General features: G+C 35.2%; 2 protein-coding genes across 2 annotated transcripts; both read left to right on the forward strand.

Annotated features, from left to right (window-relative positions):
- The first annotated feature begins 2,616 nt into the window (after nucleotides 1-2,616).
- On the forward strand, nucleotides 2,617-9,141 carry LOC115433718 (NFU1 iron-sulfur cluster scaffold homolog, mitochondrial). The gene is made up of 8 exons (XM_030155181.1): nucleotides 2,617-2,750; nucleotides 4,559-4,653; nucleotides 4,754-4,889; nucleotides 5,955-6,021; nucleotides 6,116-6,230; nucleotides 6,316-6,379; nucleotides 7,199-7,373; nucleotides 8,498-9,141. Exons 1-8 carry the CDS (start codon nucleotides 2,686-2,688, stop codon nucleotides 8,564-8,566), a joined length of 786 nt encoding a protein of 261 aa, XP_030011041.1. The 5' UTR covers nucleotides 2,617-2,685; the 3' UTR covers nucleotides 8,567-9,141.
- Nucleotides 9,142-10,197: 1,056 nt separating this feature from the next.
- Nucleotides 10,198-13,646, forward strand: cox20 (cytochrome c oxidase assembly factor COX20). The gene is made up of 4 exons (XM_030155182.1): nucleotides 10,198-10,341; nucleotides 11,742-11,856; nucleotides 11,984-12,047; nucleotides 12,613-13,646. The coding sequence occupies exons 1-4, from the start codon at nucleotides 10,309-10,311 to the stop codon at nucleotides 12,755-12,757; spliced, it is 357 nt and encodes a 118-aa protein (XP_030011042.1). The 5' UTR covers nucleotides 10,198-10,308; the 3' UTR covers nucleotides 12,758-13,646.
- Nucleotides 13,647-13,845: the final 199 nt, after the last annotated feature.

The raw sequence follows: 13,845 nt of genomic DNA on the forward strand, positions 1-13,845 counted from the left end.
ATTTAATTACACCTGAAATATGCCCAAACACTTATTATTATATGGGCGACATGGTGGTGCAGTGGATAGCACCAGTGCCTCACAGCAAGAAGGTCCTGGATTTGATTCCAACACCAGTCGATGGGGGTTGGACCTTTCTGTGTGGAGTTTGTGTGTTCTTATTGTCTGTGAGAGTGACTGTTTGTCTTTGTATGTTCAGCCCTGTGATCAACTGGTAACTTGTCCAGGGTGTACCCTGCCTTCACCCCTATGTAGCTGGGATAGGCTCCAAGCGACCCCCATGACCCTAGAGAGGATAAAGCAGGTTCAGAAAATGAATGAACTTATTATTATTATTATTATTATTATTATTATTATTATTAGTAGTAGTAGTAGTAGTAGTAGTAGTAGTAGTAGTATTAATAATAATAATTATTATTTGGTCAGAACAGGATCTAATGCTTTATCACAAAACTTTCCTCTGTAAAAACTTAAAGTGCAGGATTTGGATAAATAAAGTTGTAATGTGCTACTTTACCAGTACAAAAAAAAACACAAAAAAAAAAAAAAAAAAAAAATATGTTTTACACTCATTACAGTTTAAGATCCTGCTCAAATGTACATATTCTATTAGTTGTGAAAAGAATGCATAGTGTACAGTTCCTGAATCATCCAACATCGTAACATTATTTTTGTGCAAGCCCAACAAAGAAACTAACATCTGCCTCTTTCAGACGGTAAAAAGTGCTTTTAGGATGCTTAAAATAACCATTATTTAACAGAGCAGTGTTGTTAATGTCAAAAAACTGCATGTATGACCTGCAATATCACAATACTACTTTTGTAGTATACAAACAACAGAGCTAAAAACCCATGATAATATATAAATAAAAGAGCTTAATAAATACAAAAGAAAACCTAAAAACAATGTCTGCATTTGAATAAATACCTAAAAATATCAATACAGTACTTTTTAATATCAATACAGTATCATGAAATGAAATATCGCGATATATAGCAGAACTGATATTTTCTTACACCCCTATTATCAGAGTGTAGTATGTCTAGTTAAAAGGTGTGAAAGAATCAACATAGTAGACTTCACTGTTCATTCCATCAAAGCCAAAATATAGAATTGGAAAAATGACCAATAACATTAGTCATTCACTGAGTTAATGTTTGACATTCTGTTAAAGATGTATTATCACTGACTAGTAGTTATTAGTAAAATCCAGTCATTCATATTTTCAGCTAAGCCATAGTGTTGATTAAAGCATTTTTTTCTACTGGGTTACTATCAGTTCCAGACTGGTAAAACAGGAAGTGGCACACTGACTGAGTTTTTATGGCTTTTATACAAGAGGAAACCCCAGATGAGCTACCTTGGTTGTTTGGAGTTGCTTAGTAAAAGCATTATTTGTTAAGAATGACAATAGACAGGCCTAGAAAGATCAATTATAAGCTTGGGTGATCTAATGGGCAGGGATACCAGCTCTAACAACCAGGCAGTAGAAGGACCAGGAAGAGGATTTGACATTGTTTACTCTATATTTCATGTTTGAACATAGTCCTGGTTCCAGTTAACTAATTCCTCCAGGAACAGAAAGGGACACAAAGTTATCCTCCAGGGTCATGAACTGAATTAGGTTTGTATCATCTGAAGTCCTTGAATAGTTTGTGACGTGAGCTGGGAGGGGAACACACTGGAGCTCAGTTTTACTTTGAAGAAGTTGAGCCATTTTGGTGGAACTTGATGGCTATATGGATATAAATCATTATTATTACTACTACTACTACTACTACTACTACTACTAATAATAATAATAATAATAATAATAATAACTAACTAACTAACTAACTAGCTTTTTGCACTTTTCTCCTGGCAATTGGACAGTTTTTATCACCTTCCATCACAAGTTAAAATAAATTAGTCACTGGGAATACTGTACTGATGCTATGTGTGTCGTTTCCATCATGTAAACCTCCTCTTACACACACTCTACTATCGTGTGAAAACTTTATTTTAGTTTATCTAAATCCTTGCTGTTTTAATTATATCTTGCCAAGTCCTTTGTGCTCTATTGTCCAGTCTGATTTAGTTATTTATTTTTCTTTCTGCTTCAATACTTTCATTACACCTCAAATGTCTAAAAATTATTATTTTTTTGTTTGTTTGTTTGTTTTTTGTTTCTGATAGTTGTAATAGTTGTGTTTAATCATTCCACCATATCTCAAATGTATTTCTGTATTTCTCTTTTGTAATGTTTATCCCATTCTTGTTCTGTAAATTTGCTTTGTGCCATTAATAATAATAATAATAATAATAATAATAATAATAATAATAATAATAATAATAATAAAAACTCTACTATCGTGTGAATATTACAGAAACAAGGAAGAAGTGGATTGTGATTTATTGTCAGAAGAACTACGATAGATGAATTAAGAAATACTGGAAATTTAAAGTGATGTTAATCCGTGTAATAATAATAACATCGGCAGTGTTTTCTACTCATTTTGTTTTCTGAAGCTGCCACAAAGATCAGAAAGTTGATATACTTGTCGTATAAAACCAGATCGGAAGACGGCAGTGTTTCACCCGGAAGTAGATTGACAACTACCATTACAAACGAAGAAGAAACAGAGGCCGTCGTGACGTCAACATCCTATGGTCCACATGAGCCGCTCATTTCCAAAACAAACAAAATGGCTGCTCATATGAGATGGGGTCTTCAGCGCCTACTCCGGGCAAGAAATTCGGCTCAAATCAGGTATGAACACTAGTGTGTGAACTTTTCTATGGAACTATGGTGTGTGTTAACATATTCTTGTTTGTGTAAATCGGAACCTTGACCATTTAAATTTTTTTCTCAGGCTTTACACTATGCAAAGCTAATTTGTTAACTGCGACAGAACAGTCAACACCTTTTTCAGCCTGACTATTCAACTCGAACTTCTTTTGGAGGTTATCTACATCATTATTGAGTATCTATAATGCTGGGGGCATGTTGAGTATAATGATAAACTTTGTGTCTAATTTTGCTGATACCACGGACTCGCTGCTGTTAGTTAGCCACCGTTAGTTAGCTAATGTTAGCTGAGATTGGTGTTGATGGTGATACTGTTTATCCTTTGTTTCCCAGAATAAAAACCAAATGGGAGGGTGCTGTGGAAATAACTTTTGGATTTTGGTTCAGGTTAAATTTACAATCAAATGGAAACTGAAAAGGAAGCAAAGTATAATACAGTACCCTTGAACTTTTGAACTTTTTTGGCCAATTACATCATGCATCGATAACACTGGTCAACAACAAATTTATTGTTTAAGTTTTTTGAGCTGATTTAGGATAATTTTGGTGTGCTGAATCCAAAATCACATTAATTTTGCTCAATCAGGTCAACTTTCTGAACTATGCTACATATTGGCTTTTTAACATTTTTGCTTACATTTATGGCCATTTTCACATCATATGATACAAAATTCTTTCATATTTCTTGCAATAAACGAGTTCTGAAGATTTTACTTTTGCCAATTCATGATTATTGGTTTTTTTTAATATTACAGGTGAATGAAATGGCTTCGACTAGACGATCTTGCAAAAATAAGCCAGATGTATTCTGCTACATCTGCGGTGAATACACCATTGTACCTAACAGGAGTCAAGTCACAAGTTTCATAAAGTGCCCTTACCAATCTTATTTTGGTATTAATGTAATTAAATGTAATCAATTTTTTGAGAAGATCTAATTTTTCAAAATCAAATTAGCCAAAAAACCTGACCTGATTGAGAAAACCAGATGTCATTTTTGGATTTAGCAGTGTAAAATGGTCCTAATTCAGTTGAAAAAACGTAGACAACTTGCAAAAAACATTTTTTTGTAACCCAGTGTAATCTACTCACCCTTCGAGGTCCCACGTCAAGTTTTAAGTAAACTCTTGAGCTCAAACTAATACCAGTCATGTTTCTGCGAAAAGGTACCATAAAATCAGAAAAAGAAAAGGTGCATTTCTGCTTCATCCATTACTGTTGTTTAAAGACAGGTGTATATTTCTGTTTTCATTTTGTAAACGGTGCATTTGACTGAAAAGGACGAAGATATGACTGAAAAAGCCATTAACACTTGTCAAGTTCCTGTTTAAGCAAATGTTCTGTTTTCAGTTACATTATGTTTGCGGCTATTTAAAATGTAAAACAGCTGGAAAGGCACTTTATCAATACAAGATCATAATAACCGTGGTTCTTATTTTCCGTTTATGTCCACTGTATTTCTTTAGGGTTATAAAACATCGTCATGTCTTTCATGTGATTCTGGGCATAGCAACATGATTGTAACGCTATTGTATTCCAAAATGACTAATAGCTCCTAAAATATTGGTCCAACAACTTGCTGTTTTTGTTAGTCTCTTCCTTGACCAAAAATACATAAGTATACCAAACTGCAGCAGTCAGCTCTGTCTGGATTTTGTGTGATGTCCGAGACACATTCACAGAGTCCACTTCCCTTTTATAATATAGATTCTCCCCATGAAATGAATGAATGTCCCAAAATGACTAATATTTGTTCATATCAAATTCAGGGTTCCAGACAAGCCAATAACATTGTACCACACGCAGTGCACGGCCCAGAGTCTCAGAAGACTTAAGTCAGGGACGGAAACCACATACTGCACTAGTGAGAAACCTTCACTCATTGTCATCCTATTCCAAATGTTTTTTTTCTATGTCGTCAACAAAATATTTGTAATACTAAACTCTTTAACAATACCTCTCAGTTAGAAACCTGTCCATCCAGACACAAGACACTCCAAACCCAAGAAGCCTGAAGTTCCTCCCTGGTAAACCTGTCCTAGGAAGTGGGACACTTGATTTTCCTTCTCCAAGCTCAGCTGAAAGTTCATCTTTAGCCAGGTGTGTTTTTTGTTTTTTTTTCCAATATGCAGTAATAAATAGTACAACAAATATAGACTTATAGTTTGTCCCTGTCAGTGCATGGGGCTGCTTTAGTAAAGAGCCCATATACAAATACTGCTCCTTCTAGACTCTTTTTTTTTTTTTTTTTTTTTTTTTGCACACAAAATACTTAGTAGTTACAATTTATGATATTTACCACATTTGCTGCAGACTGTCTTCTGCACTTTATTTCACATTACACTTTTGTCACATCTGCTGCTGTTGTGTTCCATTATGCACCTCCTCACCTTTCGTCACACTACTGTATTGCATTACCGCCGTTATTCTAAATAGGTTTAATTTATAATGTTTATATTCTTTTGTAGTTTATCTTTCATAGCAGTTTATTTTTATTCTATTTACCCTCTTTTTTTAAATTGCATATCATTTAAATAGCAATGTTAGACAGAAACAGTATCTCCCGTGCATCTCACGAACTGACAACAAAAAGTCGTTGAGTCTTAAATCTGTGAATATAGATTATTATTATTTTTACACATGTAGTATAGTAGACAGATTCTCAGTTACAGCTATATTTGTACTAATGTTATTTGTGTAAAAATGAAGAGATTATGGATCAAGGTAGGTGTAATGTTTTCATTAGATTGATTTATTAATCAAGAGAAACTTAATTTCAAGAATTTTTGGGAGTTATTTGAATAATCATTTAAATTATCAGGCAAAATGTCAAAGGGATTTATATTTTCTAGCTTCGTGAATGTGAGGTTGGTGATTGGGAAGACCGTATTGAAGAGAATGATTTAATCATAATGCATATCTGACAGGCTATTTGGCTGTATTTTAACTTTTTTTTTTTTTTTCTAAATTCTGTCTTAAAAACACAGTAAACTACATGAATACACTATGTTGATATTTTTGTCTCAAGGATGTCTTGCATTTTGTCAGGTCTTTGGAATGATATTAAATATATCATCACTGACTGTAATCTATCGAAGCGGTGAACACACACTCCCAGCTGTCCTCCTATGTTTTTAATGATTGTTAATATCGTGATTTCCTCAGGACCTTGTTTGAAATTGAAGGAGTTAAAAGTGTGTTTTTTGGCCCCGACTTCATAACTGTTACTAAGGTAACTATTAAATAAACTCTAACCACTTGTTCCTGTGATTGACCCATTATTGGAGTGATATTGCAATACACTCTATATCTTCTTGCTCTGTTAGGAAGATGAGGACATGGACTGGACAGACATCAAACGTCACGCTCTGGAGGCTATTACCAATTTCTTTGAGAGTGGGGATCCTGTAACAACAACAACAGCCGTACACGGCGAAAGCAGTGAGTAAAGCAACACACCACTGGATTCTTATATGTTCACTTTAGATTTGGCAAATTAACACGCGAGCTCTTTTGTGTTTTGTAGCTCTGTCTGAAGATGATGATGACATTGTATCATTGATCAAAGAGCTTCTGGACACTAGGATCAGGTATAAACCAAGGCTGTAACAGTAATATGTCCTGTCCTGAGATCAAATAGAGGAACAAGTCTTATTTATGCAATTTGTGAATTAATTGTCAGATGATGTTAATATTTGCATGGTGTTCATTTGCTTATTTATGATCACAAGCAATTTGTTATTGAAATGATCTGGATAGTGATTTGTCATTTATTTATTTATTTATTTATTTTTTAATCAAGTCAGAGGCCAGTAAAATATATATATAGTGAGAGAAACTTAAGAGTGAAATTTAGTTTATTTATTTATTAATTTATGTTTCAGGGACAGTACAGTGAAACATAGCAGACATACAGTCGTGGAAAAAAATATTAAACCGGCTTTGTTTTCTCCAGTTTCTTGTTTATTTTAATGCCTGATACAACTAAATGTACATTTGTTTAGGCAAATATAATGATAACAACAAAAGTAGCTCATAAGAGTTTAATTTCAGAGCTGATATCTAACCATTTTCCATGTTTTCTTGATAATAACCAAAATCACTTCAGTTCTTACATCAATATCCATGGCCAAAACAGTGCTTTTAGGCATTCCATGTTTTTTTTTCCTGTCTGTTTTAGTCACATGATACACAAGTTAATACTTGATTACATAACCATTGTTTTTGATGACTTTTGATGGTCTAATAATATTTCCGCGACTGTATAAAACGACTGATGTTCTGCACAAAGAGTATATAACATTTAGCTAATTTGCTTCTCCTGTCTCTTGTGCCGTGGCCAGTAAATGATATCTGTACTGAGAGTACTGTACTTCTCTTTGTGCTGCTTTTGTTTCCTTACTTGTAAGACCTACAGTGCAGGAGGATGGAGGTGACGTGATCTTTAAGGGTTTTGAGGCAGGCACGGTGAAGCTGAAGCTAGTTGGTTCCTGCACCGGTTGTCCCAGCTCCACCGTCACCCTGAAGAACGGCATTCAGAACATGATGCAGTTTTATATCCCTGAGGTGGAAAACGTGGAGCAGGTGGCTATCACAATGGGATAGTGTCTTTTTGTTTGTATTAATATGTTTGGTACTTGTAGGTTTCTTCCAGTAACCTTGCTTCAAATATCATGTGCACAGTGTTGTATTCAGGGTTCCTGTAGGGTCTTCAAATGTCTTAAGTCTTGAATTTACAAATCTGTTTTTAATACTTTAAAAAAATATATTTAGATTTGATATGGTAGGTCTTAAATTATGTTGCCATAAACTTGTTTGCTGTATTGTGTTTAAATGTGTCTGGGAACGTTCAAGCAGCAAAGAAAGTAACGTTAATCTACTCAGCTGCAACCCGACAAATTATATTGAAATTAAATTGAAATTCAGCTTTATTTATAGAGCACATTTCATGCACAAAACAGACTCAATGTGCTTCACAACAGGTATATAACATAAAAAAAACAGGACTTTACAGAATTAGTTGGATATGAAAACAAACAACAGTCAAATAAACAGTAGGAGAAGGGAATGGATTAATGTCCTGGGCATCCTCCGTCCTTAGACCCTCCTTCTTGGCGAAAGGAAAAGCTCCAAAAACCCAGTGGAAAAAGAGAAACCTTCCGGAGAACCACAGTGAAGGAGAGATCCATTCCCATGGACATCCACCAGGACTGATGGATGTCCATTTAGTTCCAGTCTGTAAAGATGCAGTAGGGTGGGGGCACATGAGGGAGTCCATCTAGTCAGATGAGACAGGAAATTAGGAACCAGTTAAAGCTAACTTCGCAGCCCCCCCTGACAAATGACTCAGAACAATGGGAATCAAGGCGTTGGCGTAAATAAATATATTTTCCTAAATTCTAGGAGTTATGAATTTTTGCCAATGTGGCAATGAAATAGGCATGAAATTCTGGTTTAAGTAGTCTTAAAAAGGTCTTAAAAAGTCTTGAATTTAACTTGTAGAAACCTGTGGGAACCCTATATATTTTAATGTTATTTTTCCTTTTGGCCTCAAAGGTAGAAGAACTGTTAGATGCATTTTTTGTCAGTCCAGTCTTACAGACTTAGCACATACAACTACTGCATTTTGGTTTTTGTCATACTTGGATACATATTAAAAATATGTCCCATGTCACTCTGTCTAAACAAATGTCTGTTTCTTACTGTAGGTGGAAGATGAAGTGGACGAAATCAATGCAAAGGTTTTCGAAGAGTTGGAGCGCAAATTACAAAAGTAACCCATGACCAACACGCTCAGAATTTCTCATGGTATTTAACACGTATGCCTGCATTTTAATCCACTAAATGATACAAAGGCGAAGAAGCAGCCATTTCCTACTTACGCATCTTATACTGTTTAAAATTTGCGCTTTCCAGCACATACTATGTACACCTGTTGACCTGTACTCAAAGGATACTGCTGTGTTTCTGCCTAGACGAATATTCCGCAGTGCTGAATTCAAATGTTGTATTTATTTCTTACAGTTATAATTTCTTATTGTATATTTTGAGAGAATATTTTCATAGGATGGAGATGTTTTGAAAAGTGAATGTGGCCGTGCGTGAAGAAGAAAATGGTCATGCTTGAAGAAGATTATTCATGATATTCCATTTCTTGATGCCATACACTGTATAAAACATACTGTAACAGTTTGTTCATGGTTCATCTGTAAATTAAATCAAACAAGAAAAGGTTTTATTTAAAAATGTTGTAGTAAAATGTTTGATGTGACAATATTTCTGAAGATGTACTTTATTCATGTGTTTCTCTGTGCACCATATTGTTTCATATTAAACGAAAAACTGAAAGTTCTACTGCATGTTAATAATGTTTAAAATAAACCTAATCTGTAAATCTTGTAGTAATACGAACAATAGTTTACTATATGTAGTAAAGGTGCAGTCAGCATAAAATGAAAAATGCATACCAGTCACAAAATCAAGGAATTTATTCTCTTTGCAAATAATGACCTAAGTTTCTCTTAGATCACAGGTGTCAAACATGCGGCCCGGGGGCCAAATCCGGCCGGACCACCAAAGGGTCCAGTCTGGCCCCTGGGATGAATTTGTGAAATGCAAAAATTACACTGAGATATTAACAATCTTTTTAGTTCAGGTTCCACATTCAGACCAATTCGATCTCCAGTGGGCAGGACCAGTAAAATACTATCATAATAACATATAGATAATGACAACTCCAAATGTTTCTCTTTCAAAATGTAAATATTTTCATTATACTAACTAGTATAATTTCGCAAAAAAAGTGAATAACCTGAACAAATATGAACAACCTGAAATGTCTTTAGAGCTTTTTTTTTTTTTTTTTTCCAATTTTATCAAAATTCTGTCATTAAATGTTTTGTGTATTTGTAGATCCACTGTGAACTGAAAGTTATACTGAACATGTGTAAGTGATAAATTGAGGCATAATATTGTTAAACTTACATTTTTTCAGTTCATGTTTATTCACATCTTTTGAAAGTATAGTTTAACGATGTAAACCTTTTCATTATGTAAATATACTTTTTTCACTCTGAAACATTGAGAAAAGTTTGGAGTTGACATTATTTATATATTATTATGTTATATTGTTATATACATTTTACTGGTTCGGCCCACTTCCGATCAAATTTAGCTGATTGTGGCCCCTGAACTAAAATGAGTTTGACACCCCTGCCTTAGATACTTTATACAAACATAGAAATAGAAAGGGCAAGAAATAATTCTTTCTCAACGAGTAACAAGCCACTTAACACTGGACTGATAGGGCGTCCCGGACATCTGTCGTGTATGAACTTCACATAGTGGAACTAAACAGACAAACATTTCCTTGTTCTAGTCGGTCACCTATAACGGACGGACATTTTTGACTTGGAGCGCATGCGCAGAACTCAATGTGATTACAAAATGTGTTATATGATGGGTTTCCTGAAGTAAAGTCATTGTAAACTTGTCATAAATATATTGATGCATTGCAGAAATGTCAGGAGAAGACGAAGAGACAGCGAAGAAGGTAAATGTCTTGAAAATAAATATCGCAAATCTACATTTTGAAATGTGTAACGTCCTAGCTTGCAGTATTTAACCAGAAGGTCAAGAGCAGCCATTAAAAGACACTTAATTTTCTTATTATTGGGTAGGCTTTGTAGTATTTTATCTATATTTGCTCATATACCTAAAAGCCAAACTACATGTATATGAGCACGAGATAATAACAGTGGTTGTAAATGTCATCGTGTCCATAGCTCATATTCATTTCGTGGAAAAACTCAATCCATTTTCAGAATTGAAGTATAATGTCGTTTAGTATCAGTAGGTAGCATTAGCATTAATAAGATAAATATGGCAGCTAGCTATGAGATATCGGTGTGAAATGGTCAGAGCCACATCCTTGTAAGTGTTCAGATTCAGGGTTGGCATACGAAAATGCATAGCAGCATAAATTACACTGGGTTACAAAAAAATGTTTTTATGCAAGTTGTCTAGGTTTTTTCAACTGAATAAGGACCATTTTGCACCGCTAAATCCAAAAATGACATCTGTTTTTCTCAATCAGGTCAGGTTTTTTTGCTAATTTGAGTTTGAAAAATTTGATCTTCTCACAAAATATAATAATTAATACCAAAATAAGATTGGTAAGCACACTTTATGAAACTTGTGACTTGATTCCTGTTAGGTACAATGGTGTATTCACCGCAGATGTAGCAGAATACGTCTGGCTTATTTTTGCAAGATCTTCTAGTCGAAGCCATTTCATTCACCTGTAATATAAAAAAAAAACATTAATCATAAATTGGCAAAAGTAACATCTTCAAAACTCGTTTATTGCAAGAAATATGAAAGAATTTTGTATCATATGATGTGAAAATGCCCATAAATGTAAGCAAAAATGTTAAAAAGCCAATATGTAGCATAGTTCAGAAAGTTGACCTGATTGAGCAAAATTAATGTGATGTTTGGATTCATCACACCAAAATTATCCTAAATCAGCTCAAAAAACTTAAACAATTAATTTGTTGTTGACCAGTGTTAGCATTAGGACTTTCTCAAATATAAAGACCTGTTGGAAAATTTGATTCAGTTTGTTTATGTAGGATTTTCTTAAGTGACTCAACCCAGTTTGCACGTGTTTGCTCAGTATTATGTGCTCTCTATGTCACACCATACCTCACTGTTGACATATCTTAGTAAATATGTAATTTGATTAAACTGTAACCATGTAGGATGCTTTTTCTCACATGTACAAAACACAACTGGGTCACTGTACACCAGATATGATAATAATAATAATAATAATAATAATAATAATAGTAATAATAGTAATAATAGTTATACAGCAATGCGAAAGTTGGATTATGAGTAAAGATCTTCATTCACAAGACAATTTTCACAACTGGGGTCTGATTCTTTCAGGGTTTCAGGCTGCTTGGGATTCTAGATGTCCACAAGGTCCCCTGCTCTAGAGAGGCTGTCCTGCATGGAGCTGGTGGTGCAGTAGTTGCTGGTCTGCTGCACTTCTTAGCCACCAGTGAGTCTTATGTTCCTGTGTGATCTCTGTGTGTGTTTGCCTTGCAGTAAGAAGTGCAAAGCTTTGTATGAGGAGTTTAAACCATGTGAGTTTGATTCTCAGCTACAGTTTCTCTGCCTGTCTGCAGGTCGTGTGAGGAGGTCTTATGATGTTGGGTTTGCAGGTTTCATGCTCACTACTCTTGGATCCTGGTAGGTCCCTGCTCACTTCACTTCCATGTGTCTCCCCCTACTTCCCCCCTTCTCCCCCAGTCTCTACTGCTCTCTCTGTTTCTCCTCCTTTACCCTCTATCTCTAATCCCAACTGGTCGAGGCAGACGGCCATCCTCCAGGAGTCTGGGTCTGCTCGAGGTTTCTGCCTGTTAAAGGGAAGTTTTTCCTCGCCACCGTCACCAGTCACAAGTGTTTGCTCTTGGAGGATTCTGTTGGTTTCTGTAAATTGACTTAGAGTCTGGTTTCAACCAACTCAATATGTAAAGTGTCATGAGATAATTTTTGTTGTGATTTGGCACTACGTAAATAAAATTTGATTTGATTTTGATTTGATTCACCTCCCTTTTTATCTGGATATTCATTTCACATGTAGAGGAAAAAACATATAATATAGGACATATTTTAATTAGTTTTTGTCTGATTCTTCATCTCACAAATGCAAAACTCTTGTATCTTTCCACCAGAGGGCACTGTTCTCTAGTGTTGAAAACATGTATTCCTTATAAATACAGCCCCTTTCAAACAGATGTGTTTCTCCCCTCAGGTTTTACTGCAGGATGAACAATGCTAAGACACGAGTGCAGCAGAGAATAATCCAGGACGGCATTAAAAACAAAATCTTGTATGAAGGAACTCGTCTTGACCCTGCAAACCAACCCAAAGCAGAGGCACCACCAGGACCCTCTTGACCTGCAGCAGTAAGACTCCTCGGAGGAAAAGAGAGGACACAGTCACAAAACACAGACTTTGAAGCAAAACAAGTAAACTGACATCAGCTGCACAAATGACTGAGGGATAAAATGTCAGATTTTATTTGTCAACTTCTATATAAGTTGACTGTACTATCTGAGGAATGATGGCGTAAATCCTCAGTAATTCTGCAGACTTCACTCAGAACAGACTCCTTATTGATATAAAAGATTAACTTCAATGATTACATCAGAACAGAGTTGTTTATTTGTATTTTATTGTGTTGTCGGTTGTTCATTTTTGCTGTAATGCTTGAACCACATGTTATACTCAATGTGTGTGGAAGTGAGTAACTAAGTCTTGTCTAAAGGAACATGTGATTTCCCTCACTCTCAGACTCTCAGATTTCAGATAAAGGAAATACTAATGGGTCAGTCACTTGTTTTCCTCTTCTTTACTATCCAATACTCTCTGCAAAGGTCAACACAGTAATGAATTCATCTCACAAGTAAAGGTGATAATCATATCTGCAGTAATGGTTAACACCTCATTCCTACTTCTACTCTGCATCTGTTAATGTTTCCTACACTTTTTTTTTTTTCTCCATGAATTAGATTGATTTGTCGCAGGATTATGTAAAAGGTACTGCACCAGTTTTCACGGAGCATAGACCAAGGACAAAACCCTTACATTCTGGAGTCGATCCAGACAAAGTGGCAGATCAGTGGCTGTAATAGGGGGACGTACTCTGTGCGTTAAACTGAATGCCCTTCCCGTTTGACTTCAGAGATGCTTTGTTTAAAAAATAGTGCTCCGTTGTGCTTTATAGGGAAGAAATGTCACCCAGGGCAAAAACCAAGCTCACTGCTTTTAATCATTTTCTGACAACACTACAGCTCTACAGCACATGAACAAGTTCACAGACAGTACAGAGAAGGCATTCATTGGCGTTACGTGTTTTCACCGAATGTGTGGACGGTAAAGATATTAAAAAAAAAAAAAAAAAACATGACTAGACTTATCCTTATGACTCTGAACACATCAGGGGAAGTCTTAGTCTGTAATTCTGGACATTTGCAATCATAGA

This window comes from Sphaeramia orbicularis, chromosome 15, assembly GCF_902148855.1.
Source record: "Sphaeramia orbicularis chromosome 15, fSphaOr1.1, whole genome shotgun sequence".
Classification (NCBI taxonomy): domain Eukaryota; kingdom Metazoa; phylum Chordata; class Actinopteri; order Kurtiformes; family Apogonidae; genus Sphaeramia; species Sphaeramia orbicularis.

Excerpts from the sequence above, each read along its gene's own strand:
- LOC115433718 (XM_030155181.1), top strand. The coding sequence starts at position 2,686 with ATGGCTGCTCATATGAGATGGGGTCTTCAGCGCCTACTCCGGGCAAGA. Across the intron at positions 4,890-5,954 it reads GAAAGTTCATCTTTAGCCAG|GACCTTGTTTGAAATTGAAG; the intron begins GTGTGTTTTTTG and ends TGATTTCCTCAG. Across the intron at positions 6,380-7,198 it reads CTTCTGGACACTAGGATCAG|ACCTACAGTGCAGGAGGATG; the intron begins GTATAAACCAAG and ends CTTACTTGTAAG.
- cox20 (XM_030155182.1), top strand. The coding sequence starts at position 10,309 with ATGTCAGGAGAAGACGAAGAGACAGCGAAGAAG. Across the intron at positions 10,342-11,741 it reads ACGAAGAGACAGCGAAGAAG|GGTTTCAGGCTGCTTGGGAT; the intron begins GTAAATGTCTTG and ends TGATTCTTTCAG. Across the intron at positions 12,048-12,612 it reads CTCACTACTCTTGGATCCTG|GTTTTACTGCAGGATGAACA; the intron begins GTAGGTCCCTGC and ends TTCTCCCCTCAG.